General features: G+C 42.5%; 4 protein-coding genes across 4 annotated transcripts; all 4 read right to left on the reverse strand.

Annotated features, from left to right (window-relative positions):
* Positions 1-2,976: 2,976 nt before the first annotated feature.
* Positions 2,977-10,530, reverse strand: b4galt7 (xylosylprotein beta 1,4-galactosyltransferase, polypeptide 7 (galactosyltransferase I)). The gene is made up of 6 exons (XM_079745128.1): positions 9,964-10,530; positions 8,689-9,045; positions 8,067-8,292; positions 7,890-7,973; positions 7,435-7,539; positions 2,977-4,806 (listed from the first exon to the last, which is right to left on the reverse strand). The coding sequence occupies exons 1-6, from the start codon at positions 10,014-10,016 to the stop codon at positions 4,651-4,653; spliced, it is 981 nt and encodes a 326-aa protein (XP_079601254.1). The 5' UTR covers positions 10,017-10,530; the 3' UTR covers positions 2,977-4,650.
* Positions 10,531-10,678: 148 nt separating this feature from the next.
* On the reverse strand, positions 10,679-16,117 carry LOC307081796 (transmembrane emp24 domain-containing protein 9-like). The gene is made up of 5 exons (XM_079745130.1): positions 15,783-16,117; positions 14,624-14,724; positions 13,658-13,783; positions 13,104-13,250; positions 10,679-12,801 (listed from the first exon to the last, which is right to left on the reverse strand). The coding sequence occupies exons 1-5, from the start codon at positions 15,973-15,975 to the stop codon at positions 12,652-12,654; spliced, it is 717 nt and encodes a 238-aa protein (XP_079601256.1). The 5' UTR covers positions 15,976-16,117; the 3' UTR covers positions 10,679-12,651.
* Positions 16,118-16,163: 46 nt separating this feature from the next.
* On the reverse strand, positions 16,164-19,022 carry LOC307081795 (transmembrane emp24 domain-containing protein 9-like). The gene is made up of 6 exons (XM_079745129.1): positions 18,822-19,022; positions 18,245-18,333; positions 17,810-17,932; positions 17,379-17,504; positions 16,699-16,819; positions 16,164-16,346 (listed from the first exon to the last, which is right to left on the reverse strand). Exons 1-6 carry the CDS (start codon positions 18,985-18,987, stop codon positions 16,219-16,221), a joined length of 753 nt encoding a protein of 250 aa, XP_079601255.1. The 5' UTR covers positions 18,988-19,022; the 3' UTR covers positions 16,164-16,218.
* Positions 19,023-19,307: 285 nt separating this feature from the next.
* On the reverse strand, positions 19,308-23,397 carry tmem216 (transmembrane protein 216; the record flags this gene model as incomplete). The annotated part of the gene is made up of 6 exons (XM_079744913.1): positions 19,308-19,424; positions 19,604-19,805; positions 20,594-20,686; positions 21,270-21,363; positions 23,016-23,137; positions 23,247-23,397. 6 exons carry the CDS (start codon positions 23,395-23,397, stop codon positions 19,409-19,411), a joined length of 678 nt encoding a protein of 225 aa, XP_079601039.1. The 3' UTR covers positions 19,308-19,408.
* Positions 23,398-25,407: the final 2,010 nt, after the last annotated feature.

Raw genomic sequence — 25,407 nt, forward strand, 5'->3', positions numbered from 1 at the left:
CAACCAGAGATGAGCAGAGGGAGAATTCCGTGGGTCAAGGGCCTAGAGAGGCGCTCGGGACAGCAAAGGGCACCACGCTACTGCCCTGGGACGCTCCATCGGCGTCATTTGAATGAGAAACGAATCAGAACTTTGCAGTCTGCCGAAATTGGCTTTAGAATGAACACAGTGACCTCTAGCGGCACAATACAGGCGTAACTGGATGAGATTTTGGATGTGATTCAACTAAACGAGGGAGAATAGGGAAGAGACCAAGGCAATACCGTCGTCTACATTTAGAACACCCGATGATTTGAATCCAACAGGAATAACATAATGAAAAATAAATGCGAAACCTAAACGTATATTTGCCTCAAAAATAATCGAACATTTAACATGTTGAATTGAACACACATCAACAACAGCTGCAAAGCTGGGGCACATATGGGGTGTGGCAGGACGAGGGAGCCAGCAGGCCATCTGTATACCCTGAACACCACCACGGGCCTTTGGGGTTTGGCGATCTCAACATCCCCTGCCTGAAGGACGGACTACGATGCATCAACTGGAAGCCAAATATTAGGCAATAAGAAGAACGCAGGTCGATGCTGTGATGGCTTACAAAAATACGCAACGCATAGGCCTAATAGGGGAGTTCGGAAACCTTTGCCTAGTTTTGTCCCGTTATAATATCTTCAAAAAAAAAAAATTATAACACAAAATACAGGCTACACACGGGTACCCCCGAAGAAATGCAGCCACGAGTCCATTATCTGCCACTTTCGCAGGCGGATTGTCTTATCGGGTAGGCTATAGGCCTACAACACCAACACAGAGGAAGAAAAATAAATAAAGACACAAACACACACACACACACACACACAAGAGAAAGAACGAGTGAGAAAGAGAGACTGTCACTGCACCTTTCGCCCTCAAAGCTGTTTCCCCCAGGGTGCAATTTTCACCTTTTTGTTCAAACAACGCGCGTCAGAAAAAAACACCTCCCTGCCACGAATAGCAGTAACCTGCACTCCTACGAGCGGTTTGAGTTCAACTCTAAATCCCAATATGGTGATTAAAACGGGTTATCTTTTCCATAATAAAATAATGTTAAGTGTACTGTAAAAAATAAGGAAGTCGACATTAGCAGCTCACACCTATTGAATAGACGAATACACCGGAGCAGATGTTACATTAACACATTATTTTCGGCGGTTGTTAATGGATATAGGGATGATTGTTCTATTAAGAAATAATTAACAAAAACGTATAAAGTGGAAGGGAAAGAAGTCGGCGTGGTTAATAAGGCACCCAGGGACAGGACTTAGGCGCGTGTTGGAGACGGGCGTCATGTGGCGTTATGTTCAGCTTCAGGAAGGAATGTTATGTTATTAGTTAATTAGTGAGCTTTGGTTTTTTATTTTCCATTATTATGGCAGCTGCATGTTGGCTTTTATTAACAATATGCGATGGTTTATGCGTTTTGCCGACTAGAAATAATATAAATTCAATATAATTGACATAAATAATTAATATTTTACATGTTATAATATGACGGCTTGACGCTATTTAGAGACGAGACCAACTGTTTTGATGCTTCAATGTATTCTAAAATAGTAAGTAGACCACATCGGTTATTATTTGAATTGAGTGTAGGCCTTTAGACCTATACTCTGGTTTATCTCAAGAGTATGCCTACACTGAAACAACATTTGGAAACTTAGTATAATCAATAGCCCATTGGACATTAAAGTTGACCACCAAAAACTTGACTCATCCTCATTCCAAATGATGCTGAAATGAAGTCACGACGGACGGTGGCTACGCAAAGAGTCAATGGTGAGGAAACTCATTTATTCTGCATTATGGTTTCTAAACAGCGCTATAGGCCAACTGAACAAAACAAGTGTTGTTTGGTGCCAACATCCATTGATCCGTTTCATAAAAGCCCGCGATTACGAGAGAAACCGGTGCAGAAGGCGGCGTTGTCCTCATTCCTGTGGGAGCGTTGCTTTGGGACTCAACATGTCGTGTGCTTTCTGAATAAATCAGGCCAGGGAAACTAACAAAAAAAAACAATTGACTGCAGCGCCGTGATCCCGGCGGGAACAATAAGATAAGACTTAACACGAGCAAGATCAGCGTCGACCCAGCCGAGGTTCTCGGTAGTGGATCGGTGGTAGGGAGGCCGTGGTTCATCTTCAGCTAATGGCTCCACCGGGACCTGACGTGGTCTCACATAATATGATCCGTAGAGGGAATTAAGGCTGACAACATGACCCAGCGGTTAAGGCTGCTGCCGGCCAATAACTCTTATGTTCTCTTTAGTCAAAATGCCCACCCATCTGTGAACTGCAAAACCATTTAAATATTTGTTTTTTTACTTAAGTAAATGTTATGCAAATTGTTCGAGGCTAAATTGCTCTTGGACAGGACCTCGATCGATTTAAGACCCGGGGCAACGATAGGTGAATCTAAAAGCTAGCCTAGTGTTGCGACAGACCCCTGGAAACGTGATCTCGGTGCGCCTGGGAACCCGAGTCCTGTGTGTAGAAAGTCTTCATTGGCCGGTCTTCACTTCACAGGGTCATTAGCCGACAGACACCTGGGATGACAGGCTAACTGGCTTTAAAAGCCCATGGTTTGTCCCCTAATGTGCCAACTAAAGCCCGCTCATCCATCACACCGCGCGGCAAAACACCCCTATCTCCCGCGGCAGAGTCCGCGGGATCTCCCCGGGCCACATATTCCAGGTCACTTCAAAGTGTTGTGGGGCTGGCAGAGAAACACCGCGAAGACCGCAACACAACCTCTGCGAAATTTGCCGGGAGAATAATGCGCAATATTCCCTAGGGAGAAACCCAAATGTCTTATAAAACATGGTTTGTATGAATCATTAAAGCACATAGTCAAATGTAGCCTGCACGAACACGCGATTAGTGAGATGCGCATGTGTCCTCTTGGAAGATAAAATGATCACATTGTTGAAGGCTTGATCCCAATACTTTATTGGCTCTACACATATGCCAGTAGGCCTACGACATTACCGATGGGGTATTGTACTACAATATAATATATAATAAGTAATATATAATAAGTTATGTTGTTGACCCAGCAGTCATTCGTTTACGGCTGTTTTTAACAAGTAAAACAGTAAGAAGTTGGTGGAGCCTTCTGTAAATGATGGTATTTAAAAACTGGAGCCCGATTGTTGATAAACACACACACACAAATAAAAAAACCAGTGAAATTCGAAGTATTTTATAAATACATTCCAGTATTCCATCTTACCTTCCCTATAGCGTACCCATCACTTGCACTTTAGCACCATCAGCTTCCCGTTTCTATCCTGTATTACCCTTAGTTTTAACGTAACCATTCAAATCACCAGTTATTCAACAACACATTAAATACCAAATGTTTTGCTTTAACCTAAACCCTAATGTTCTGTCGTACATGCGCGGAATACAAGGCAGATGGTGGTGGTTTGAACCACGTCGCACCAGGCAGCTCAAGACAGGTTGTTCCAGCAGGGAACCGTAAAAAAACGCTGTGGGACAAAGTGACGCAGAGGAGAAAGCTGGAGAGGACAGTTGTCAGCTTGCATGTTCTTTTAAGTCTCCCTGTATTAAGTATTTTTTCATTGATAATGAGGCCTCAAGGCTCAGGGCTCAGAGTTATCCATCAGAAGTCGTCAGCGACAAACTTTATGAAATACACTATACAAAAACACTGAGTTGTCTTGCCTGATGTCTGGAATACTGTATGGTGATGAACCAAATCAACCGAAATGTGGGTTACATTTAGGCTCAGCATATTTACAAATAAAAGTACAAACATCAGCGTGTTCTCCTGTTTGTATCTGGCTCATATCGAGCCACTTATATATCCGTCAACATGCTGACTTCGTGGCAGGTAAAATGTCAGATCACTTGCCGAAGATCTGTCATGCATTTGCACCAACAAAATATAAAATGAAACAGCAAAACCGAATAAAGCATGTCACGTGTGAGCACATCTGAGGCACGCCGCAGTGCTTATCACATCGTCCCCGTTCGGTTTGTTTCTGCTCGTAAAAGGTACCATGCCAACACTCAGTCTGTCATGGTTCTGGAGTCCGGGCAGATTTGAGATGCTGCATGGTTGGGTCAGCATAGTTCAGGTCCTGGGAAGACTCTGGGTTTTCAGAGGAGCGCCTTAGAATGACCGTTACCAGGGCGACTAGGCCCCGTAACCAGGGTACCAAGAGGTCCATCTTTGGTGCACATCCAACCAAACCAACAGTTCTGTTTGCATTTCAAGAATACTCAAGTCTAGTCGTCTAGCCTTGGGTGAACGCAGGACTTTTCCCCGCAAAGGTGGAAGTTTGGAAGTTTGTAGGCAGAGGCATCGGGCGGGATCCCCCCCCCTGCCCTGAGAAACACTCCTTCCATCACTGCAGACCCACATACAAGAGGACCTGTTGCTGGAAGCCAGTGCTGCTGTAGTCCAGACCCACTGCTGAAGGACTGCAGATCAAGGAAAAACACAGACTTTTCAGCAGGCCGCAACAAGCTTGTTGTGCGTCTACTCCATCCTCCATGTTCTGCTGGGTGGGGTGGGTGTGGGGGTGGGGGGGGTCTTGGCGGTTTTGGCTGGGTTTTGGTTGTTCTAGGTGGGTCTGACTAGGTTCTAGGCCATGAGGCACCAGGGTGTGAGGTTCTGGTCGCAATCCAGCTTCGTGTTGACGATGGTGCAGGGGGCTCCACTGATGGTCACCTCCTGTCTGGAGTCCACCTGGTACAGCAGGTTGGTCAGCCCCCCCTCGGGGTCCACCTTAAACTGCTCCTGGGAGGGGGAGGGGGAGAGGCAGTGAGAGAGAACGACACGAGAGACGGACCCACAAGTGTTTCCCAACATTGGGGACAAGTCACATCCTTATGTGACATTTTAGAGAGCCAATATCATGCTTTTTTAGGGTTAATAATTGCATTTGGGGGTACTACAGGAATAGGGTGACATGACTGTATGTTAAAATACCCCTTATTATTCTCACACTTTTCATTCCTGCAAAACCAAGTTCAGCAGCTTTCAAAAACGTTCTGTTTTGTATAATGTCGCACTAAAGGAATACTTAATCGGTGGAGGCATGAATCTGTATTGAAAGAGTGTCATATATTGAGTCGATAAGTAACATCGATTTCAAATTTTGTGCCTTGTCGTATTCAGTCACTGCTACGAGAGGAGAGGAGAGGGGCTCGAAACCTACCGATCTGCTCGCACGGCGAAATGACACCACACTCCGCTGCATGTTACTTTGAAAAACTTTGTGTGTGTGTGTGTGTGTGTGTGTGTGTGTGTGTGTGTGTGTGTGTGTGTGTGTGTGTGTGTGTGTGTGTGTGTGTGTGGCGCTAGGCAATCGCCTAGGGCTGCAAATGCGTTGGGGCGGCAAAAGCGTTGGGGGCGCCCCCTGGTGGCAGCCTTAATTAATGAATGAATTTTAATGAAATAAGCGAAATAATAGGGGTGGGAAAAATAATCGATTCTTCGATGCATCGCGATTCTCTCTAGAACGATTCCGTCTCGATGCAGATAATTAATCAGGATTTTAATAAAAAAAATTAAAAATTCTGTTCACCAGAGGGATGATTTTAGTAATTTTTAAATTATTTCATTTATCTTCAGTGTGTATTGGCTAATCGGATTTGTCTTGACACGATTGCGATTCAGTCAACGCATAGAATGCACGCAAACTCACAGCCAGACACAAGAACTCCTAATTTAAGAGCAGCTTTTTCTTTAATGACATAGAAAAGAAAGATTAGAAAGAAAAGAAAACTGAGCCCTATTTTTTTTCCTTTTATTTTTTTTACATACTTTCATATGTTTTGTAATGCAAGCTGATTGATTATTGCATTGTTCATAGAAAGTCATATTTGTGACAAAAGCTTTTTCTCTAATAAAATATTAGATAAGTTAATTCAAACTTCGAAAACCACACATGGAAATGTAAATAAAAAGAATTGTTGCATCGAGATGCATCGATAATCGTTTTAGAATCGAATCGTTGACCTCATAATCGGAATCGAATCGTGAGGTGCCAAGAGATTCCCACCCTTACGAAATAAAGCATGTTTTCTAAACACGTTTTGAAATGGAACAGAGAATGGGGTGAACGGGGGATCAACAGTTATTGAATTGTAATCTTCACCGAAGCTTGTAGGGCTACGAGACCAATCCCCCCCCTCCGCGCTCGGCGATCCCGCCTAGGGCGTCATATTATGTAGCACCGGGCCTGTGTGTGTGTGTGTGTGTGTGTGTGTGTGTGTGTGTGTGTGTGTGTGTGTGTGTCTTAAGACAATGGCAGAGACACTTCTGATCCGATTAGATTTCTAATCAGAATACATCTATTCCTATCATGCAATCCGAATGTACTGTATATATGGCATTTACAAAAGTGGTAAGTGCATGTCCATATGTCTCTCGTGTACAACCGTTATGTTGGCCTGGACTTACTTGGATGATATATGTAAGGGATACATTATAGTATACATTTCGGTGTGCATACAAGTACAAACAGACCAATTGCAAACTACTACAGCTGCTCCAAGTTAAAAAGTAGCCGCACCCACCCCAAACCAATCGGAATAAGCGTATACATGTCGATTATAGCGGACTACACCACCTATTCTATTCCGCATGGAATTATATTCCGATCAGAGAATTGTATTCTGACTGAGGCGTATATATGATAATTTTTTATTCAGATTGAGCTGTTCCTCAACTTCTCATTTGATCAGAAGTGGCCGTGTAAACGCGGCTATGTGGCGGAGCTATTGCCTGTGTGCGTGTGCCTGAACGTCCTCATGCTCTGGCGTCAAAGGAAATCAATGAGAGCAACTGAAAACTAGGCCGGTAAGAAACTAGAACTGTGATTCTGAAAAAAGTATAAAAGCTATCGAAATTGTGTTTAGATATTATTGAAGATATAAGTGTGTAGATTCGTTCAATGGTTTGAACGAAGGTCAACGGTTGAAAAATGAATGGGTTACGTGTGTGTGTTGAATGGTCAGAGGTTGACCAGACGGCTTCAATGAAATCAACTGAAAGTAGTAGAAAGGAGTAGTTGCATCCGGCGTTACATGAAACAGTGATATTGACCCTTGATAATAATTTTTACGAAAAAATTAGAAAATAAAACGGCAATTTTATAATTTAATAATAATATGAACAGTGATATTGACACCCCCGGCGACTTGTGCATTTCAGCAACACCCACTGCACGTGACACTCTTACAGAAGTAATAGTGAAAGTTTGAGAATAGTCTGCCTGGCTCGGCCTCATAAATCCCCACTCATCCCTCGGGAGTGTGGTGCAATATGCAGACTTGATATTATGGGCAGATTTTGATTGGTTGAAGCAGGATTTCCAGGTGTAAAAATAGGGCAACAGGCCGCTGCTATGATGAGGGGCACCTGTTTCTGCGAGGCGATCCTCTTCTGGTCTCTCTTCCTCCAGGCCGGATCATGGATGTGTCTGAAGGTCTTGTAGGCCGTTGTGATTCCGCTGGGCCTGAACAACTGACCAGGGACAAACAAAACCATTTGAAAACAAATTCTACACTTTAAAAATAATATACTTTAAAACAAATGATTTTGATTAGGATTTTTTTTTTTTTACTACTTCACATTTTTTTGATTAGGATTTTAAATACAGTTGAAGAGAGAAAGGAAAGTCAGGTACAGAAGAGAGGGAAGAACATGCATCGTAAGACGGCAGGTGGGATGTATGACTGATGCGATCAAATATCGTCATATATACATTGAATAAGAATGATTGATTAAGCACGACAATCTTTTTATATATTCATATTTAAATAACCATCAATGCATGGCCTCATTCAAACCAATAAAATCAAAAGGGGTTTTACCTGTAACCCAGCCTTCCTCAGTCTTCGGTAGAACTCGTCATCCTCCCTTCCCCAGCCCCAGAAGCGGTTCGACATGCCGTTACACTAGGGGAACAGAATACGCGTTACGTGTTACGCTTTGACGGCGCTCGTGTGATCACACTCTAGCAGTAGCATGTTATTACAGTATTTTTTTACCATGTTGTAGTGCTTCTTGGTGAGCAGCAGAATGCCACCCACGTAGGTTTTGTAGTGATAGAGTGGGTGGAGCTCAGGGGAGGCCACATGGAAGGGGCCCTCCTCCGGGAAGCCGTAGTCCAGGGCCGGGTTGAGCGGCAGCAGGTCCACGTCGTGCATGGCCAGGTAGTCGGTGTCGTTACCGCTCTCCATGTAGCCCACGTTGATCAGGGATGCACGGTTGAACCTGGGGTAGTCGAGAAAAGCTTTAGATGCATTGACAGAACTCACCGTCACTCCACTGAGTCGGATTTATACTTTGCTGCTTTCACAGGAGGCTATGATACCGTACTTCACCTTGTTCCAAATATGAGGACTTTGTAATGGTGTGTAGATGGAAAAGCATATTTGACGCCAAAATAGACACAGACAAAAGGGACTTCATATTTATATCAGTGACTGTAAAACGAGTCGGGTAAGACGATTGTAAAAATGCGTTGGCAAAGGGTGGAGACAGCATGTATGACTGTATGACTGTTCTTTATTACAGTCAAGGTTGAGTATGGTTGTGAGCATGGGAGAACACACAAGTTCAGCTGGGCAGGCTTTGATGGTGGTGAATTACCAATACACACAAGCTCACCTGTAGTGGTCCACCTGGTTGATCACGAAGATGCGGTGGCGGATCTTTTTCTTGTTGAGAAAGGCGTGCATGAAGGGAACAAAGACCAGCAGCTCCTCAAAGCGCTCTCTGAAGGGGATGATCAGGGCGAGCTTGTGAGGTCCCCAGGTGGGGTCATCCACAGAGGCAGCGGGGGCTGCCTGGGTGTCCGGCGGACAGGGCTGCTGCTGATGGGAGGAGCGTGCGCCGGCCACCGCGCCACTGCTAATGTAGGACATGTCCCCTGAGCAGCTGAGCTGGAGCAGGATGAGGGAGACAAGCCCTAAGACCATGCAGAGCCCAAACAGTTTGTAGACCGTAAACTTCCCAGAGAGGAACCTGGTGGAGAAAGCAAACAGGGGGCACTTTAAATTCTACTTATTTCATAAAAGCAGTTTGGGAAAGCTTGAGTCAGATATCTTTAACGGTTGTTGTGTCAATAACGCAGTAAGCAGCGTTTGATACAAGTTCTTCCAAAATGCAAATGTAATATATTGTACCAACAATATCAGACCAACATATTTTATATAAGGAGATTTAAGGAAGTTGAGTTATGAGTATTCACCAATACAGGTACAATGGTTCAGTTAAAAGCATTCAAGAAAATAATATTATTTATTAAAATAGATATGCAAAAAGTTTCCCCAAGCAACTAGGCCATAAACGATTAATGTTAGATTCAAATGCTTAAGCGTGCTTGTTAAAATAATGTCACATTTGCATGCAGCAAAAGTAAATTATTGCCTTGACACAAAAAAAGTAATTTGGGCTTAGGCTAGTGAGTACAAGTCGCAGACTACATAACTAAATATTAGTCTCTCATATGCCTCTGGGCTGAGGAATTTATCAGCAAGCACATCAGCCACTTCTGGCATAAAGAGGTCATATTTCTGTCTACTAGTGTGTAACTAGCTGCAAGAGTCACTCAACTGGATTTTGTATAGCACTTCCATGCCAGTCAGTAAGTCACTGCAACCTCAGCAGTTCCTTGTACAATGAACTGAGAGGTCCATTCACAGCCACAGAAACACGCTGTTTACTCACTCAGAGAGCCAAGTCTTCTCTGGAAGAGGCTGTCTGGGGATCTCATTTCTTGTGTGGTCGAGGAAGGCGTTATGTGGATGGTTTTAAGTAATATAGTCTCGTGAAACCCATAGTACATTCAATACATACGAATAACGACAGGTTTTGTTAAGCAATACATTAAGCAGAACTACATGTTTTTCAGGAAACCTAGACAAAAAACGAAGTTCTTACCTTCTTTCCTCTTTGAAGTAGAGAACAGGCTTCCTCCTCGATGAATACATCATTTTCAAACTCGAACTGAGCTTAGTTTAGGGTATTCCTCAGAAATTGGTTTTAGTACTGGATGTTTTCGGTTTGCCCGAGCCAATATACATAATGTCAGCGTTTCATCTTGATCATGTCGGTGAAGTAGAGACTCTCTTTAGGCCAATTAAAAAAGCGGTTCGCAAAACAAGCATCGTTCGTGACAAACATGTCGTTGCAGACGAAAAGATGCATCCGTGTGCGATTTAGAGCAACTCAAAACAAATGTGGACACCCTTGTAGTCCTTTCCATCTTCTACATCTTGTGTGTTTGCTCTCTGGCGTCACACTCAGCCGACACTGTACACGTAGCATTGCGCTGCTAGATGGACGCTAGACGGACCACATAGCGTCGCTTCCCTCCCAAGACAACGCTTTGCGATGGTTTAATTTCAGTTTGTCATTTAGAAAAATCGACAGTCCTTAAAAAATATCTATATATTGAGGATATTCGCACAGTCGTGTTAAAGCCATAGAAGTATTAAGGTACCCTCGTTTAATCACTCCCGATTGAACAGGTCGACTAAATAAAGGTTCCTACTCTTGAGTTCAACAGCGCACAAGCGGAAATACCGGTACATTCAGTATGAATTATAAAATACAATTTAAGTAATAACTACTGCATGATCACATGAACCTCACCTTAATATATAATCTCTTTATTTTCAATCAAAGTTGAAAGCTCCATGACAAAAACACTTCTGCCCCGAGGCTGGAAGGCAATCACAGAAACAAAATAATTATCCATTTGTACATTCTATTATGCTTTAGCCACAAATATCAACAGCTTAAGTTTTGGACCACTATGGTTTATGATTGTTGCTTCTAAATACAAATATATGTTAAACAAATAAAACATGATCTGGTAGAACACAAGTTCAATATTAATAGTACAAAAGTTTGCATATGTCTGGTCGCATAAAATGTAAAAGTTTCATATAACTTCTTGTTTTTACTAGAAATACCAAATCGAAATGATTAGCCAATAAGCCTTCAAAATGGCTTCAGACATCCTAAAGTGGATAGACTCGAACGATAACGCTGCAGAATGGGAATTCGATCTGTTCGTTCTGTTGAATATTAACTATTCTGTGGGATGATTGTAATTTTTCACAACAAACCCTATTGCTTTAGTCTATTTAGTAGCAGGATTCAAGTTAAAATACCGTTTAGAGAGTTCATCAAGCCACAGGCTGCACAAACGCGCAACCATATGTGCCTAGACCACACTGCGGACACTTTTAATTAACTTTGTTTTTTATTAGTAGACTCATGAATAAAAAAACATTCTGATCAGTAAATTAATCTAGGATAGTTTAGATGATTCCAAGAACCCAGAAAAGCCCACGCCTAGACAGTTAGAAACACACATTCAATTATGGCCAGATAACGCAAGGCTGACATAACATACAACTTAAAAATATTTATCATCATCATCAGGTGGTCTTCCAGCGAGATGGGTTTATTCAATAAATGCAACTGGCATATGCAGTCCAACACAAAGTCATTGGAAATTCAGCTTCAAGTGACAGTTGGAAGATGTTTTAATAGGGCCCTGACCGCAGTGCTGAAACACTCACACTGGAGTTTCCTAATTTACCAAATTAATAAATGAAGGATAAAACAAATAAAACCTATTTCAGGTTAGATCAAATACCCGTAGAAATTATGATCTGCATTTCCCCCCACCTCTTGAATAAAGAATGTATGTGCGATAGCAATATCATTCTGAACTGCGATCAGTGAACACCAGAAACAGTTGCAGTAGATATAAATTGCACCCATGTCTCTGTAACTCTTATTAGGAAAACCAATTGCATTTGCCAAAGACTCCCACCTGACGGGGACCAAACCGGCTCCATGTCTTCCCTCCAGAGCATGGAGGATCTCTATTGGCCAGTAACAGGACATGTAATCAACTACGAAAAGAGTAACAAATGAATGGTTAATGTGTTTTAAATGGGTAGAGTAACCTGGTAGGTCGATTGGCTTTAAAACCCAGTGCTGCAAAATGATAGTTTGTGTAAAAAAGAAGAAAAAAGAAATATGTAATGCAAGAGCCGGGGTTTGTGCCCATCCAGGACAAAAAAATTATACTATGTGGAATTTAGATTGTCAAAATCCAAGACAGCAAAGCATTATTTTGGTGGCTGTGGGTTGATAATAATAGTTAAATAAATAAAGATAAGCCTCTACCCTGTTGGTCAAAAACATGAGGGACATCTTAACAATCAGGACGGTAAGGAAAACAAAAACAAAGACAACGTATTCTATGACAAAACCCCCTAAAGCCAACCAAACCGCAGAGATGGATTTGTCTGTGTAGTTGCCAACTATTTACTCTTCATCTTCATCTCCAGCATCCGTGTGTGTGTGTGTGTGTGTGTGTGTGTGTGTGTGTGTGTGTGTGTGTGTGTGTGTGTGTGTGTGTGTGTGTGTGTGTGTGTGTGTGTGTGTGTGTGTGTGTGTGATGCATCAGAGGGGGGGGAGGTGGGAGGCTGTCATTACTGAAATCGCTCACTTTACCCACTTAACAAAAAAGCGCACACACACACACACACACGTTCAGGATCATAAACATCTTCACAGCCACCGCTGTCCTCAAGACCAGAGCCTTTACACCAGCTTCTTGGCCTCGAAGAAGCTCTTGAGATGCCTCATCTGCCAGAAGCCGATGGCCACCAGGATGAGGGTCTGGACGATGGACCACCACAGCACACGCTGGTTGGTACTCTCACTCGTCTGCCTGAAGCGCTCCTCCCGGTACTGGAACACAGACGCAACATAACGTCAATCCCCTCGGGGCACACCTGTTATTGCATCTCCACTTCTACTACTCCGATTGGGTCATGGAAGAACTATTCTGTATTTGTGCTTGTGGTCTCATCATTTTCTATCACGGTCACCGCCACCAAAATCGAGTCTTATCGTCGCTCAGATCTACGATTGCATGCACACAGATAAAAGCTCAAGATATTATATATATATATATATATATATATATATAGAGTCCCTCAAACATTTCGAATTTAAGACAAACCCCCCCACCCACACCCCCATATACTGACCCTTTGGTAGTTCTGCTCCTTCTGGATCTGATCCACCTGCTCTACCAGCTGTCGGACGCGAAGCTGCAGTTCCGTCAGCTTGTCCTTGGCAGCGATCTCAGCGTAGTTGTTGGTGTGTTCGCCCACCTGGATGTCGAGATGCACCCGCTGTACACAGAACACAGAGCGAGAGCCAATCAAAGGAAAGCTAGAGGGTGGGACTTTAAAGCAGAGTACCCAGATTGCTTGTAAAAAAACTGTAACCTGGATAAAGTTTGAAAAAATATGCAAATCAAATGATAATGGCTAAATGTCTGAACATTTTTGGGTTTAATAAACAACAGATGCAATATATTGTATAGAAAAAAATATCAGATAATTTTGATGGGATTGAAAATTTGTAGGAGAAATAAACTTTTCTCAATGCTGAAAGAACATTTCAAATAATGAAAGGGATGCACCTTTCTCAAGGTTACCTACAGGCTTCAGACCCCGGTCATTGGGGTTGGAACCCAAAGACTTCCAGTACAGACCAGTCCAACACCCTTACCACTAGACTGCAGCCCGGTACCTACCAGCATGCCTCCTGCAAACAGGGCGAACTTGGAGGAGTTGGAGTGCAGGCAGATCTGGTGCTCGCCAGGAGTGTGTGACGTGAAGGTGAAGCGTCCCTCGGAGCCGTACTGACGAGACAGGATCACCTGGGACACACACACACACACACACACACACACACACACACACACACACACACACACACACACACACACACACACACACACACACACACACACACACACACACACACATTAACTACCCTTGGTACCAGCGGTAAAAGGGCTCACGTTTGAACCACAGGTGTGTGATAGTGATCAGTCAATACAAGCCCTTTCAAAAACAGACCCTACTGGCAAGTGTCGGTCCACCCAGATGTAGGATGAATGGATCGGCCTACCAGCCTACCTAGTGGAATCTGCTTGCTGGTAGGCTGATCCTTCCATCATACATCTTGGTAGTCAGACACTCAAATGTAGGCAGTTTTCTGATTTCAGTAAGTACATTCAGTTTCTACATCTTTGTCTTGACCAAATTCCTACCAATCAGGACCTCTAACCTCACCAGAAGAAACAGCACCATATGGTGGACTAAAGGGCAATTTATTTGATTGATCTAGTACCAGAAATCTTAACTTGTGTTTGCAATAAAAGACACGCATAACAGTGAAGTGTTCCATATAGCAAAGGTAGCTCAATTTAAAGTCATCAAACACATTGAACATTGATACTTGGGGTCCCATGTACCTATACAATATTTCCACACAAAATATCACAATGCCATGGTTTCTTCCCCCAGCCTTCCTCCCTAGGGTGATATCACTTAAAGGTAGAAGCAATTGGATACTTTTAACGGGTCCTTCGACTGCTGAAAATCACTATTTATCGACTCTGGGATCTTCTGCATTTCATTGTGTTTTCTGCATGTCCCTGATGTCTGATTGCGATATAGACTGCTTCAGCTGTGTGTGGACTGTGGTGGAGTACCTTCTCATCGGGGTCTTTGACCTCCACGAACATCCCCAGGCCCTGAGTAGCAGGCAGGTACTCCTCCTTCTGCTTGTCATACAGCTGGGTTCTGTAATTTCCTGCACACACACACACACACACACACACACACACACACACACACACACACACACACACACACACACACACACACACACACACACACACACACAAGAGGTCAGAGACAGAAGAGACTTGGGGATGCTGCTAGGCAAACCAAAAACACAACTTTAATAATTGTCAACATTGCCAATAAGCAAACACTTTCCTCCAAAGCAATCTGCACTATCTTTTTGGGGTTAATTGGTAGTGGCATTGGGTTTTGCATGCTGGGGTTAATTGCCTATATTGTAGCACTTAAAGCAGTTCACTTATTTTATTCTTTGGATGTACTCGAATGATTCCTGCATTTTCTGGGTTGTGCCTTCATAATTTAATGGACATATTGTATGCCGCTTTGGAAAAAAGTGTCAGCTTAATGAATGTCTACACCTCACTTTACTTCCCTCAGTGGGTGAATAATGGCAGAGTGCAAATGCAATTGAGAATGACCTGAGCAGTGGTTCACATCAAGGGCGGTGTACTAGGTTATACTGACGCCAGGCATTGAAAGAGTGATGGGTATCTTGAAAGTAGTTCATGTTTGCAATATAAATATTAATATTCATGATTTCATTCATTATTGATTACTCATTCAACGCTGTTCTTGCTCCATTTGAATTCATACGTGACAATAATGACATAGAAATAATATCCATATTACACTCTGCTGTGTCTGCTGTGTGTGAAATATCCATGGTAATTAGGTATTCGAGTAATAATATGCAAGTGACATTCGTTTACTCAATACCTTCAACTCCTCCACTCACTACAACTGGACTGCAGCTCAACCCGGACATACTTGTGTGACACTTGCCCACTCTACATATGGCTCTGCTAAATCACCTCTCCAACCACGACTTCCCCATAACTACGTTGATGGATGCGTTGTACTATATGTAACCTAGCAAAAAGCTTACCAAAGCGATGATTAAACATCTTTCATGTTGTTATGTATTCAACGATACTTTCCATGCGATCAGCGAATAGTTGTCTACCCAGCTCAGGGCAAGCAGCAATCTAACTTGTAATCACTCACCAATAATCATTGTTTCGTCTGGAATTTCCTCTATGAAGCATTTCTTCTCGGTCTCCCCTATGTGAAAGTACAGTGGGGAAACCGCGCTGTAATATACACTTAAAAGTAATACGGAAAACACACACGATTGCATCTTAATGGCCACCATCTTGCTCTGCCGGGAGAGTTCTCGTCTGAGTCTGCGCGAAGTCATCAATGCCACGTAACCCCATCGCTTTAACCTCGTCCAATCAGAGTTCGCTTAAGAATTCTTGGTACCGTATATAGTACAATATTTCAATGGCACATTTTAATTCTCGCCAGGCTAAATTAATGTGTTCCAACCTATATTTAACAATTGTTTGAGATTGTTGTAATTATGATGAATTGATGAAGGCTAAATAAAATATATATACATATTTTTCCTTTATTGAATAACAAAGCTCAATTGAATTTATTACAATCGGGAATAAGAAACATGAGAAGAAGCAGACTTTGGAATAATTAATCCCTTGGGTTTGAGATTGATGAAAATGTCGGGTTTCAAAAACGTCTGAGAATCCTTGGGTTCAATGACGTTTAGACCTATAACCGCGGGCGCACACACACACACACACACACACACACACACACACACACACACACACACACACACACACACACATTATCAAAACTGTTATAACATCCACCAAATATGTATCACAGTATTATTTGTCAGTGATAGAAACAATCAGTTCATGTAATTTTGTACGATACATTCAGAATAATTAATTTAAATCTGTGTGTTTTTAATGTTTGCCAACACATCTAAAATACTGAAAGATAATATATACCGTTATGTTGGCTGGAAGGCAAATTAGTCCCTAAAAACATGCAAAAGGCTACACATGCTGTAAAAAAACAAGGTTGGAAAGCACGTGACTAGGGTGCTACTTGCTTTTGAATTGTCTCGAATTCAGGACAGCAAGGGCCACTATGCCCATGAGGGTGCAAAGGATGGAGGACCACACTCTCTTCAGGGTGCTCTCACTGGTCTGTTTGAAGCGCTCCTTACGGTACTGAAAACACAGCAGCGCACATGGACTTGTGAGGCCAGGAAAGAACTCTAGACAGACTCTAAACAGACTCTTAACAGAAACCAAACAGACTTACCTGGCAGCACACATGCAACTGCATACAGAACGAGTACTGAGAATAAAGCCAAGATTTCACGTTTTCTAACCTGATACAATTAAAGAGCAACATACATTTGGCATCTACGGTTAATCCTAATGTGTGGAAAGTTTGCCGCAAATCAATTTTAAAATATTTTTTATAATTGAATGTGCACACACAGACCAAAAAACGAACTTGACCATGATAATATACTATAATACTTAATAATAAACCAACCACAGGGAGTCAAAGGCAAGTAGAATCTCAATGTAGAGAGCTTTAAGCCGGTGGACAGAGGAGCCAGAAAAGCCTCTATACTAAATCTCTATAAAAGGCCACAGCGTATCATTTTGTGAGGAGAATGAATAAATGACAAATCACTCTCAATGGGATACTTGCCCTTCACTCTAGCTCTAACTGTTGTCTCTATTGATGTGGTTGTGTCTCATTTGAGTCACTGACCTTTTGGTAGTTAATTTCCAGATTTATCTGGTTAACCTGCTCCGTTAGCATTTCAATCTTGTGCTGCAGTTCATTCAGCCTATCCTTGAGCCTCTTCTTCTCCACATGGATGTCTAGATGCACCCACTGCCGCGGAACACAGTTAAGGAGCCAATCAGAAACCAACAAGGGGGCTGGGGGCTTTGAAGTAGAGAAACCTATATACATGAACTGAATTGACTTAGGTTCTGTGGAAATGTATGTTGAAAAATGAATATTAGAATATATGATGTAAATGATGTTTTATAAACATTTCAATTCCAAAATTAAAAAATGTGAAAAACTCTAAACCACATTGATAAAGGTTAATACAATGCTATTCATGGCGGTGGGTAATGTCAACGACCGTAAGCTTTGGATTCTAGATGTTCCCTATATATGGGTTTATCTACCAGCATGGCTTCAGGGAACACGGCGAACGAGGAGTTGGAGCGGAGACAGATCTGGTGTTTTCCAGAAGTTTGGGACATGAAGGTGAAACTTCCCTCAGAGCCGTACTGACCGGACAGAATCACCTAGGGGAAACACACAACCCCCCCCCCCCCCCCCCCACACACACACACACACACACTTAGCTAAGCTATGTATTTACTTATATTTGATGTGTTTTATGGGGTGCATGTTGTTAGTAAAACATTATTTACTGTCCTGTAATTCTGAGCAATGATTTTACACATGATTTTCTCGTAATTTAATCAAAATAATCTGAAGCAAAACTTAAAAACGAAACTTCATGTGTGTGTGTGTGTGTGTGTGTGTGTGTGTGTGTGTGTGTGTGTGTGTGTGTGTGTGTGTGTGTGTGTGTGCGCGCGCGCGCATTGGTTTACCTTTTTATCGGTGTCTTTGACATCAACCAACATTCCCAAGAACTGTGGGGCAGGCAGGTGGCCTCCTTTTAACTGGGCCCTATAGTTCCCTGAAACATAGTTAATAACAATAAAATGAAGTAAATAAGTACAAAATATGAATGAAAAAACTGTTAAGTATTGCTGTCACTTTCTTTTTCGTGAGAACGACTGGGAACTAGCCTATCGTGTTTCCGCGCAACGTCAAATGTCACATAGGCCTTCAACATGGGCCAACAACATCAATAACAAACTATCCCTTTTTTTATCAGATAGGGATGAAAAGTGACTCCCGGAGATTTTGAGAAGCCTTCACCCACGATGGGTGAGGATCGTAACTTAAATCGAATTACCTGTAGCCTATATGGTTTTCACTCCATTTAGGGCAGGTTTACAAGCTGTCAATCGACACAGGTAAACCAAAGTAGGTCTACCCAACTGTACAAGACGGCCTACACAAAATATAAACATGACGCCATATTTACGTTACTTTTAAAATAATATTATACATCGTCAATCTACCCAAATAATACATAAAATAAATGTGCAATATGCTCACCGAATACTTTAATCTCCTTAGCAATGTCTTGGAGAAAACATTTTGTCTCTGTATGTCCCATGTACAAGTACAAGCAGGAGACAAAACTGCAACAGGCATTTAAAAGTAAAACGAGATACAGTACACACAACTGCATTTTAGTAGTGGCAGCGAGACTCGTAATCATGCATTCATGTCCTTGTTTTCCTTATTGTATCTGCGTGACCGTTTGCACTTCCTCAAACAAACACACGGGTTGATTCTGGACTATGTAGTTCTAATGTAGACTACATTCTTCCAAAAGTAGTCTACATTTGAAAAGTACTTGGATAAATATACATAAAAAATAATTGACAATTCCCATATTTTATATATGACAATGAAAAACCACACAAAACCGTATTTATATTTTACGTTTATTTCTAACCTTGAAAAAGTAAAAATATATACATAATTCATACATAGGCCTATTGATCAGATATTTACTTACCAATACAAAAATAATATTTTATTATACAAATTCAAGGTCGATTTCTGTACATCTGCGTTGAAAAGAAGGGCTCATTCTAGGAATCCAGGAGAATCTCTTCTTTGTGTTTGATGTGGTTTCAGTACATTTTAGACCTGTAGGTGGACAAACACACATGCACACACATTCATTTTTGTTACCCTGACAGTGGTGATGTTTGGAAGTAATAGCAACAACACATACTACTAACAGTAAGAAAAACACCACAGCAAACCCCTTGTGTCTGAACCCTTACTCGGCAACACAACTCTCATTCACCAGCTGTGTTGTATACCTGGAGAAGAGAGACACGGTGACCAGGCCAAGAAGGAACTCTAGGCCGTAGAAGCAGAGGAGAACGGCGGTGAGAATGAACCCCAAGCGCAGGACGAAGGTCTGGAGGAGGAGGAAGTAGACAGCGAGGGCCAGACAGGGTAGGAGGAGCAGCAGAGACACACTGGTGGCCAAGGATCGCTCACACAGATTCCCCTTCCAACCTAGACAACAACCATACAAATACCATTTATAACAGAGGTACCCAACCCGTGGGTTAGGATACCACTGGGGTCACCTGATATGCAAATGAGGCATGGGGGGGATTTTACTGCTTTATAAGCTATGGATGTTAGATGGTGTGTTTTTGATTAAAAAAAATAGGCCCTGTAAAGATCCCATATATAACAGCTTGGGAAATGATTCATAGCCACAACCTAAGAGGCAAGTTTTTAACAACTGATTTAGAGACAGGGACAGAATAAAACGGTGTTATAAAGAATGTACTTTGGTTTATTCTTGGTGAAGCAATGGCCTAATGGTCACTCATTATACACAATAAATGCAGCAATTGTGGCTGCTAATTCTGTCATAAAGCCTTAACTAGCAAAACCTAAGTTTAACCATTAAGCAGAGAAAATGTGCTAATGTATCCTTCAAGCAGACTGAAAATCGGTTTAGGCCCACAAGGTGGCAGTAATGCAATTTGTTTGTATGCCACTAATACAAAACCTACATTTTTTTGTTTATTATAATCCATTACAGTATTGGTCAGTATGACAATTCAGTGTGTTGAGAGACATTTAGATAATCAACCATACAGTAGACGCAATCATTACGACAGAGAAAGAAGAGAGAGATAGAGCAAAGAGGAGAGAGAGAGAGAGAGAGAGAGAGAGAGAGAGAGAGAGAGAGAGAGAGAGAGAGAGAGAGAAATCATAGCCAAAGAGAAAGCTCTGCAACATTTACATGTGTATGTTTACACTCTCCTCTCTTCTCCCCAAACACCTACCATAGAAGATCCTGAGGCTCTCTAGGCAGAGAAACAGGATATGCAGAACGACGTCCAGAATCAAATTATCTGATGGATACGGCAGTAAGAGGCCTAAAAAATGCACAAGGTACAGTTTAAATCCTCCGGTTTTAATGTACATGGTTGAATTATCAATTAAAACCCAACCTAGAACTGATATATTCTCCAAATAGAAAATGTTGGCCTTGAACTTGGCCTTGGCCTAGAGGTAGTAAACTTTGCTAGTACCTCTCACTTTGTTGACAGGAATCTTTATATAAAAACTCAAGCTATGTTAGTTTGCGTCAAGCATTTGCACAGCTAACAGGGAACTGTTAGCTGTGCAACTGAAGTGTTTTTGTGCTGAACTGAACCAACTGGGAAGGTGCTCAATCATACACACTGCAACTTAAGCTTTTGCACTGGTCACCTAGGAACCCTAGATTTATTGATTTCAAAATTACTTCTATAAGCTTATTATAGGCACATTTTGTTACTAATAAGTAGACCATACTAAAGCTGAGATCTTAAGCACTGGGGTTGATTATGTCACCAACTCTTAGGTCAAATTGAACATTTCCAAGAACATTTAAGATGTATGTGTTACCTAATGGCATTTGTCAACCATTAAACAACACCGATCCATCCATCCCCACATGAACGTTAAACGTCTGACCTTTGTAGACAAACATGAGAGACTCTGCCAGGAAGTATGCTGCAAAGTACCAACAGTTGAGGTAGAGGAGGACTTGCAGTGATGTGGACGATAACTGGAGATAGTTAAGGAATAACTATCACATTGTACACAGAATAATGTAGGCCTACAGACGTGATGGGCAGCAGCTCTTCTAGGTGTCGGGGTGTTTGAATCACAGCCGAAAGGTCATGAGTTTCAAACCCCATTGCCTTCCTGTACGCATCCCTGAGAAAGATGCTCCTCACTGACGTCTGTCAAAACAGTAGGAGTGTCTGATAAAAAAATATAATAATAATATAAAAATCGATAACGCTGGATTCATGTTTGTCTAATATGCAAGTTATCTTTATTGTACCTTGCGGACAGCAGCAGCAAAAAAACAGAACGGCAAATACGATTTAATGACAACTCGTCCCGACAGGCGATCAATTAACCACCTGATTATACAAACTTGAAATCCTGAACGTTTCTAAACATGCTAATAATAAAAAACACAAGCACTTGATATTAACATGATCAGACCGTGGCGTATTTATTGCCGAAAGCATCGTATTTAATGGAGCCCCATCTGAATAATACTTATACATTAATAAAGTCTGACCAGCTAACTTAGGGACATACTGTTGTGATTTGCATTGAAGGATACAATTGGTCTCCCTAAAAGGATTAAAAAGCAAAGTTGTTTATGTTAGCTTGAGTACCATGTAGCAGAAAATACGTATTTCAGATGTGAGAATATTTGGTTTACGAAAAGGTTAGGTTCAAATCAGACCATTCAATACTTTTATTTTAGATACTTACCGGACGCCATCTCTGATTACCATAGAAACGACTTGGAAGGAAGTGACGACACAAGGCTTCCACTACGGGACGCGCAGAAGTTGTGCTGCCCCCATAGGTTAAATACAGCATGGCACCTTGGTGCATAGCTTCCTGAAGGGGAGATTGCTGTTGGTTCCTCTGTTGCAGTTATTAAATTGTATGCTCAATTAATATATTTGGTAATTTAGCAAGTGTTTTTAACAAAATGATTTCAATCGAACTACATTGTAGAACTACAGAAACTGTTCTGCATGGAAAAATGCATATATGAATATATATACATACGGCATATTAGCTGTTAGAAATAACACAAATATAGTAAATAAATATATTTTAATATCAGTAGTAAAATAAATTGGAACAAACACAGTTCAACAAAGTTCCCTTTTTAAGTGCAATAAAAGTAGAGATAAAAATGGATCCTGAAAACAAATAACAGCAACAGAACTTCAAAAAACAAAAATTAAACTAAAATGTCGACTGGACATGAAGAAGGCTCACACGTGATGTTGCCAGTATCTTTATGTATTAGAGTTTCTTTCTGTGATCAACAGTTGTTTGTTAATCACCATTCCAGGACCCGAACCACCACATAGAGGAAGTCATGGCAACCTGAGACCCTGCCCCCGCTCTAGAGGAGGAGGAGGATTGATTGCTGATCAGCAACCATGCCCCCGATGACTTCAGCAATACAGGGGGGTGACTCTTAGGTCAGCACCATCATAGCATGGACCCAGCACTTGCCTGAAGGAAAATATTAAATCTGAAAATCAAATTAAGCTATTTTAATAATAAAGTAATACAAATACACACATAGTACTCACATACAGCCCACACACACACACACACACACACACACACACACACACACACACACACACACACACACAGCACACAGCCTACCTGGACCACCCTGCGGTGGGAGGGTCTTCTGCGGTGGCCCTCCTTGGTCTCCCTCTCACTGGAATAGGTGACCTGACACAAGTTACAGTAGAAGCCTGTCACCGGCTGGATGAACTCCGTTCCTGGAAAAACACCAGAGAAACATATCATTATTATTGTTGTTTAATTTCACATACTGTGTTGTTCCTAATCTGTGACGCTTGTGAACACCGCCTTCCTCTCTGGTGCTACTGACTGGGTCGCCGAGGTCCGTCAGGGCTAGGTCACGTTCCGCAGAGCCCCCCTCCTCTTCTGTCGGATGTGCGTGTCCAATCTTCAGCTCCACCTTGCCTGGCTGTGGTGGCTCCTCCCCTGGCTGTTGTGGCTCTGCCCCCAGTTCCATGACCGATTTCTTCGATTCTAGAACTCTCTTTGGTTTTTAGAACCTCTTCCCCTAATTCTACAACAAGCTCAGAGTGAGAATGTAGAACTTTCACCTTGGGTTCTTCTTTTGCTGGCTCTGGTGGCTTTAACTTCTGCCCGAGCTGTGGCGGTTCCGTCCCTAGTTCCACAACCTCCTCTTGAGATTTGTGATTCTTCCCTTGGGGTTCCAGAGAGTTCTCCACGGGAACCTCTTCTTCCTCTGGTGCAGGAAGAAATACATTGGTATAGAATATACAGAAGCATATAATTATAGTAAAGCGGGCACGGAGTGCAGTAAAATGTTGTCAGATTTGTTAGTTCTTACCAGCTGGTTTGACCAGGTCACATGTCTCAGTTTCATTCCCCTCCTCCTCGTGGGACTCCACTGGCTCCCTTTCCTTCTCATTCTCCTTTGCTTGATTATTGTTCTCCTCTTGAGATACCTCCCCATGGTTATCCAGCTGTGAAATAATTTCCCCAATCGTCTGTGGTGGTTGAGCTTGACCCCTGTCTACTGCAGCAGAGGAGCCATAGATCCCCTTGTGGGCTGCAGTGTTCCTTCCTGCTTCAGACTCTGGATGCTTCTCCAGTGGTGGCTCAGTCATTGTCTTCTTCGTTGGTGCGGCCTCCGTAGATTCCTTCAGCTTTAGGGCAGAGCGTTGGAGCTGGCTACAATGTTTGGGCATTTTATAAGTATTCCATTAAATAGCCTATTTTTTTTATCTCAATTTATGTTATATGCACAGGCAGTCAGAGTTGCTGTCATCAGAATCAATAGGCCATCAGATAGTTAGCCTTTAACTGTGGTTGCTAACATTGAGCTGTAAAACCACTCTGATTACAATAGTGCAACAGCAATGAGATGTGACCTCAGTTATACTTACTACAGTATAATACAATAAATACAACCAAAAATACGATACAAATTATAACCATTGTCGAACCTGGACAAAAAGCGTTTACCTCAACATCTTCTATTTCTATTCTATATTTTAAAAGGAGAGTAACAGCAGCAAATGCAAGCTGAGGTGAGATGTTTTTACCACTATGTTAGCAGTTGAAGTGGGATCTGGGGTGTCAGGCGGGCCCTGCTTCAACACTAAAGTCTCAATGTTGTCCTCGCCTTGAACCTCTCTTCCTGAAAGGCTTCTTCATGGGTCTGTGTGTCCTTCGTGTTTCGTTCAGTACGATCTTCCCTGGCCGTAAACATCCCATCACTGGTCTGCCTTGCTGCCGGCTTCTTGCTCCCCTCCGGCGGGGGGCATCTCCTGCTTTGTCCCCTGGTACCCCTGATGGTGCCTTGCTCCTTTGTGGGGTCTACCGCTGAGGCCTTTTTCACCACCACAGAGTCTGGAGCCTCCTCATCATCATCATCATCAACACAATTCTTGGCCTGGCCCACGGTTTCAGTATCAGAGGATTTCCGGACTAACTTCTGTCCCTCAGACTACTTCTTAGGCAGGTTTTCCCACTGGAGAGGGGTGTTTCTTGGCTTCCCTCCCCCCAGAGCCCTCTTCCTCCGTGGGCATCTCTTCAGGGAGTGCCCCCCTGGGGTCTGGTTATGGGTCTGGCTCTGGTGGAGGTGAACCTTTGATCCGAGCGCTTCCCCTGGTGGTTCTGGGGACCTGATCCACTGCCGGGCCTGCCGAGGCATTCCTCCGCTGCCTGACGAAATAGAAATACACACATAAACTTCAGTAAGAAAATAACAAAAACATCTCTGCTGTCTACAATTAACCCTGTCTGCTGGGTGTCTCTGGGGTCTCATTTTGTGATTCTGACCCGCTGGCAGGTAGATCTGCCTCAGAAACTGAGACCAGATCTGACCCAGTCTGCCGGTCATCTCTGGGTATAACGCTCTGAGCAGATCCTGGGTCTGGGCTCTTTGAATTGGCCGTCTTGTGTTCCTGTTCCTTAACCTCCTCCTCCTCCTCCTCCTCCTCCTCTGCCCTGGTGCAGTTGGAGGAGTCTAGCATGTTCTTCACAGGAT

This window comes from Pollachius pollachius (assembly GCF_949987615.1).
Source record: "Pollachius pollachius genome assembly, chromosome: 10".
NCBI lineage: Eukaryota > Metazoa > Chordata > Actinopteri > Gadiformes > Gadidae > Pollachius > Pollachius pollachius.

What these genes read in the sequence shown, in the direction of transcription:
- b4galt7 (XM_079745128.1), bottom strand. Translation starts at nt 10,016, where the DNA reads ATGATGTATTCATCGAGGAGGAAGCCTGTTCTCTACTTCAAAGAGGAA. An exon ending in CCAAGAAGCACTACAACATG is followed by an intron (nt 7,974 to 8,066) that starts GTAAAAAAATAC and finishes CTGTTCCCCTAG; the next exon opens with TGTAACGGCATGTCGAACCG. An exon ending in TGAGGAAGGCTGGGTTACAG is followed by an intron (nt 7,540 to 7,889) that starts GTAAAACCCCTT and finishes GTCCCTGGTCAG; the next exon opens with TTGTTCAGGCCCAGCGGAAT.
- LOC307081796 (XM_079745130.1), bottom strand. Translation starts at nt 15,975, where the DNA reads ATGACTTCGCGCAGACTCAGACGAGAACTCTCCCGGCAGAGCAAGATG. An exon ending in AGACGAAACAATGATTATTG is followed by an intron (nt 14,725 to 15,782) that starts GTGAGTGATTAC and finishes GTGTGTGTGCAG; the next exon opens with GAAATTACAGAACCCAGCTG. An exon ending in AGGAGCAGAACTACCAAAGG is followed by an intron (nt 12,802 to 13,103) that starts GTCAGTATATGG and finishes TCTGTGTTCCAG; the next exon opens with TACCGGGAGGAGCGCTTCAG.
- LOC307081795 (XM_079745129.1), bottom strand. Translation starts at nt 18,987, where the DNA reads ATGATTACGAGTCTCGCTGCCACTACTAAAATGCAGTTGTGTGTACTG. An exon ending in TCAAAGACACCGATAAAAAG is followed by an intron (nt 17,933 to 18,244) that starts GTAAACCAATGC and finishes TGTTTCCCCTAG; the next exon opens with GTGATTCTGTCCGGTCAGTA. An exon ending in TGTTCCCTGAAGCCATGCTG is followed by an intron (nt 17,505 to 17,809) that starts GTAGATAAACCC and finishes GTTCCGCGGCAG; the next exon opens with TGGGTGCATCTAGACATCCA.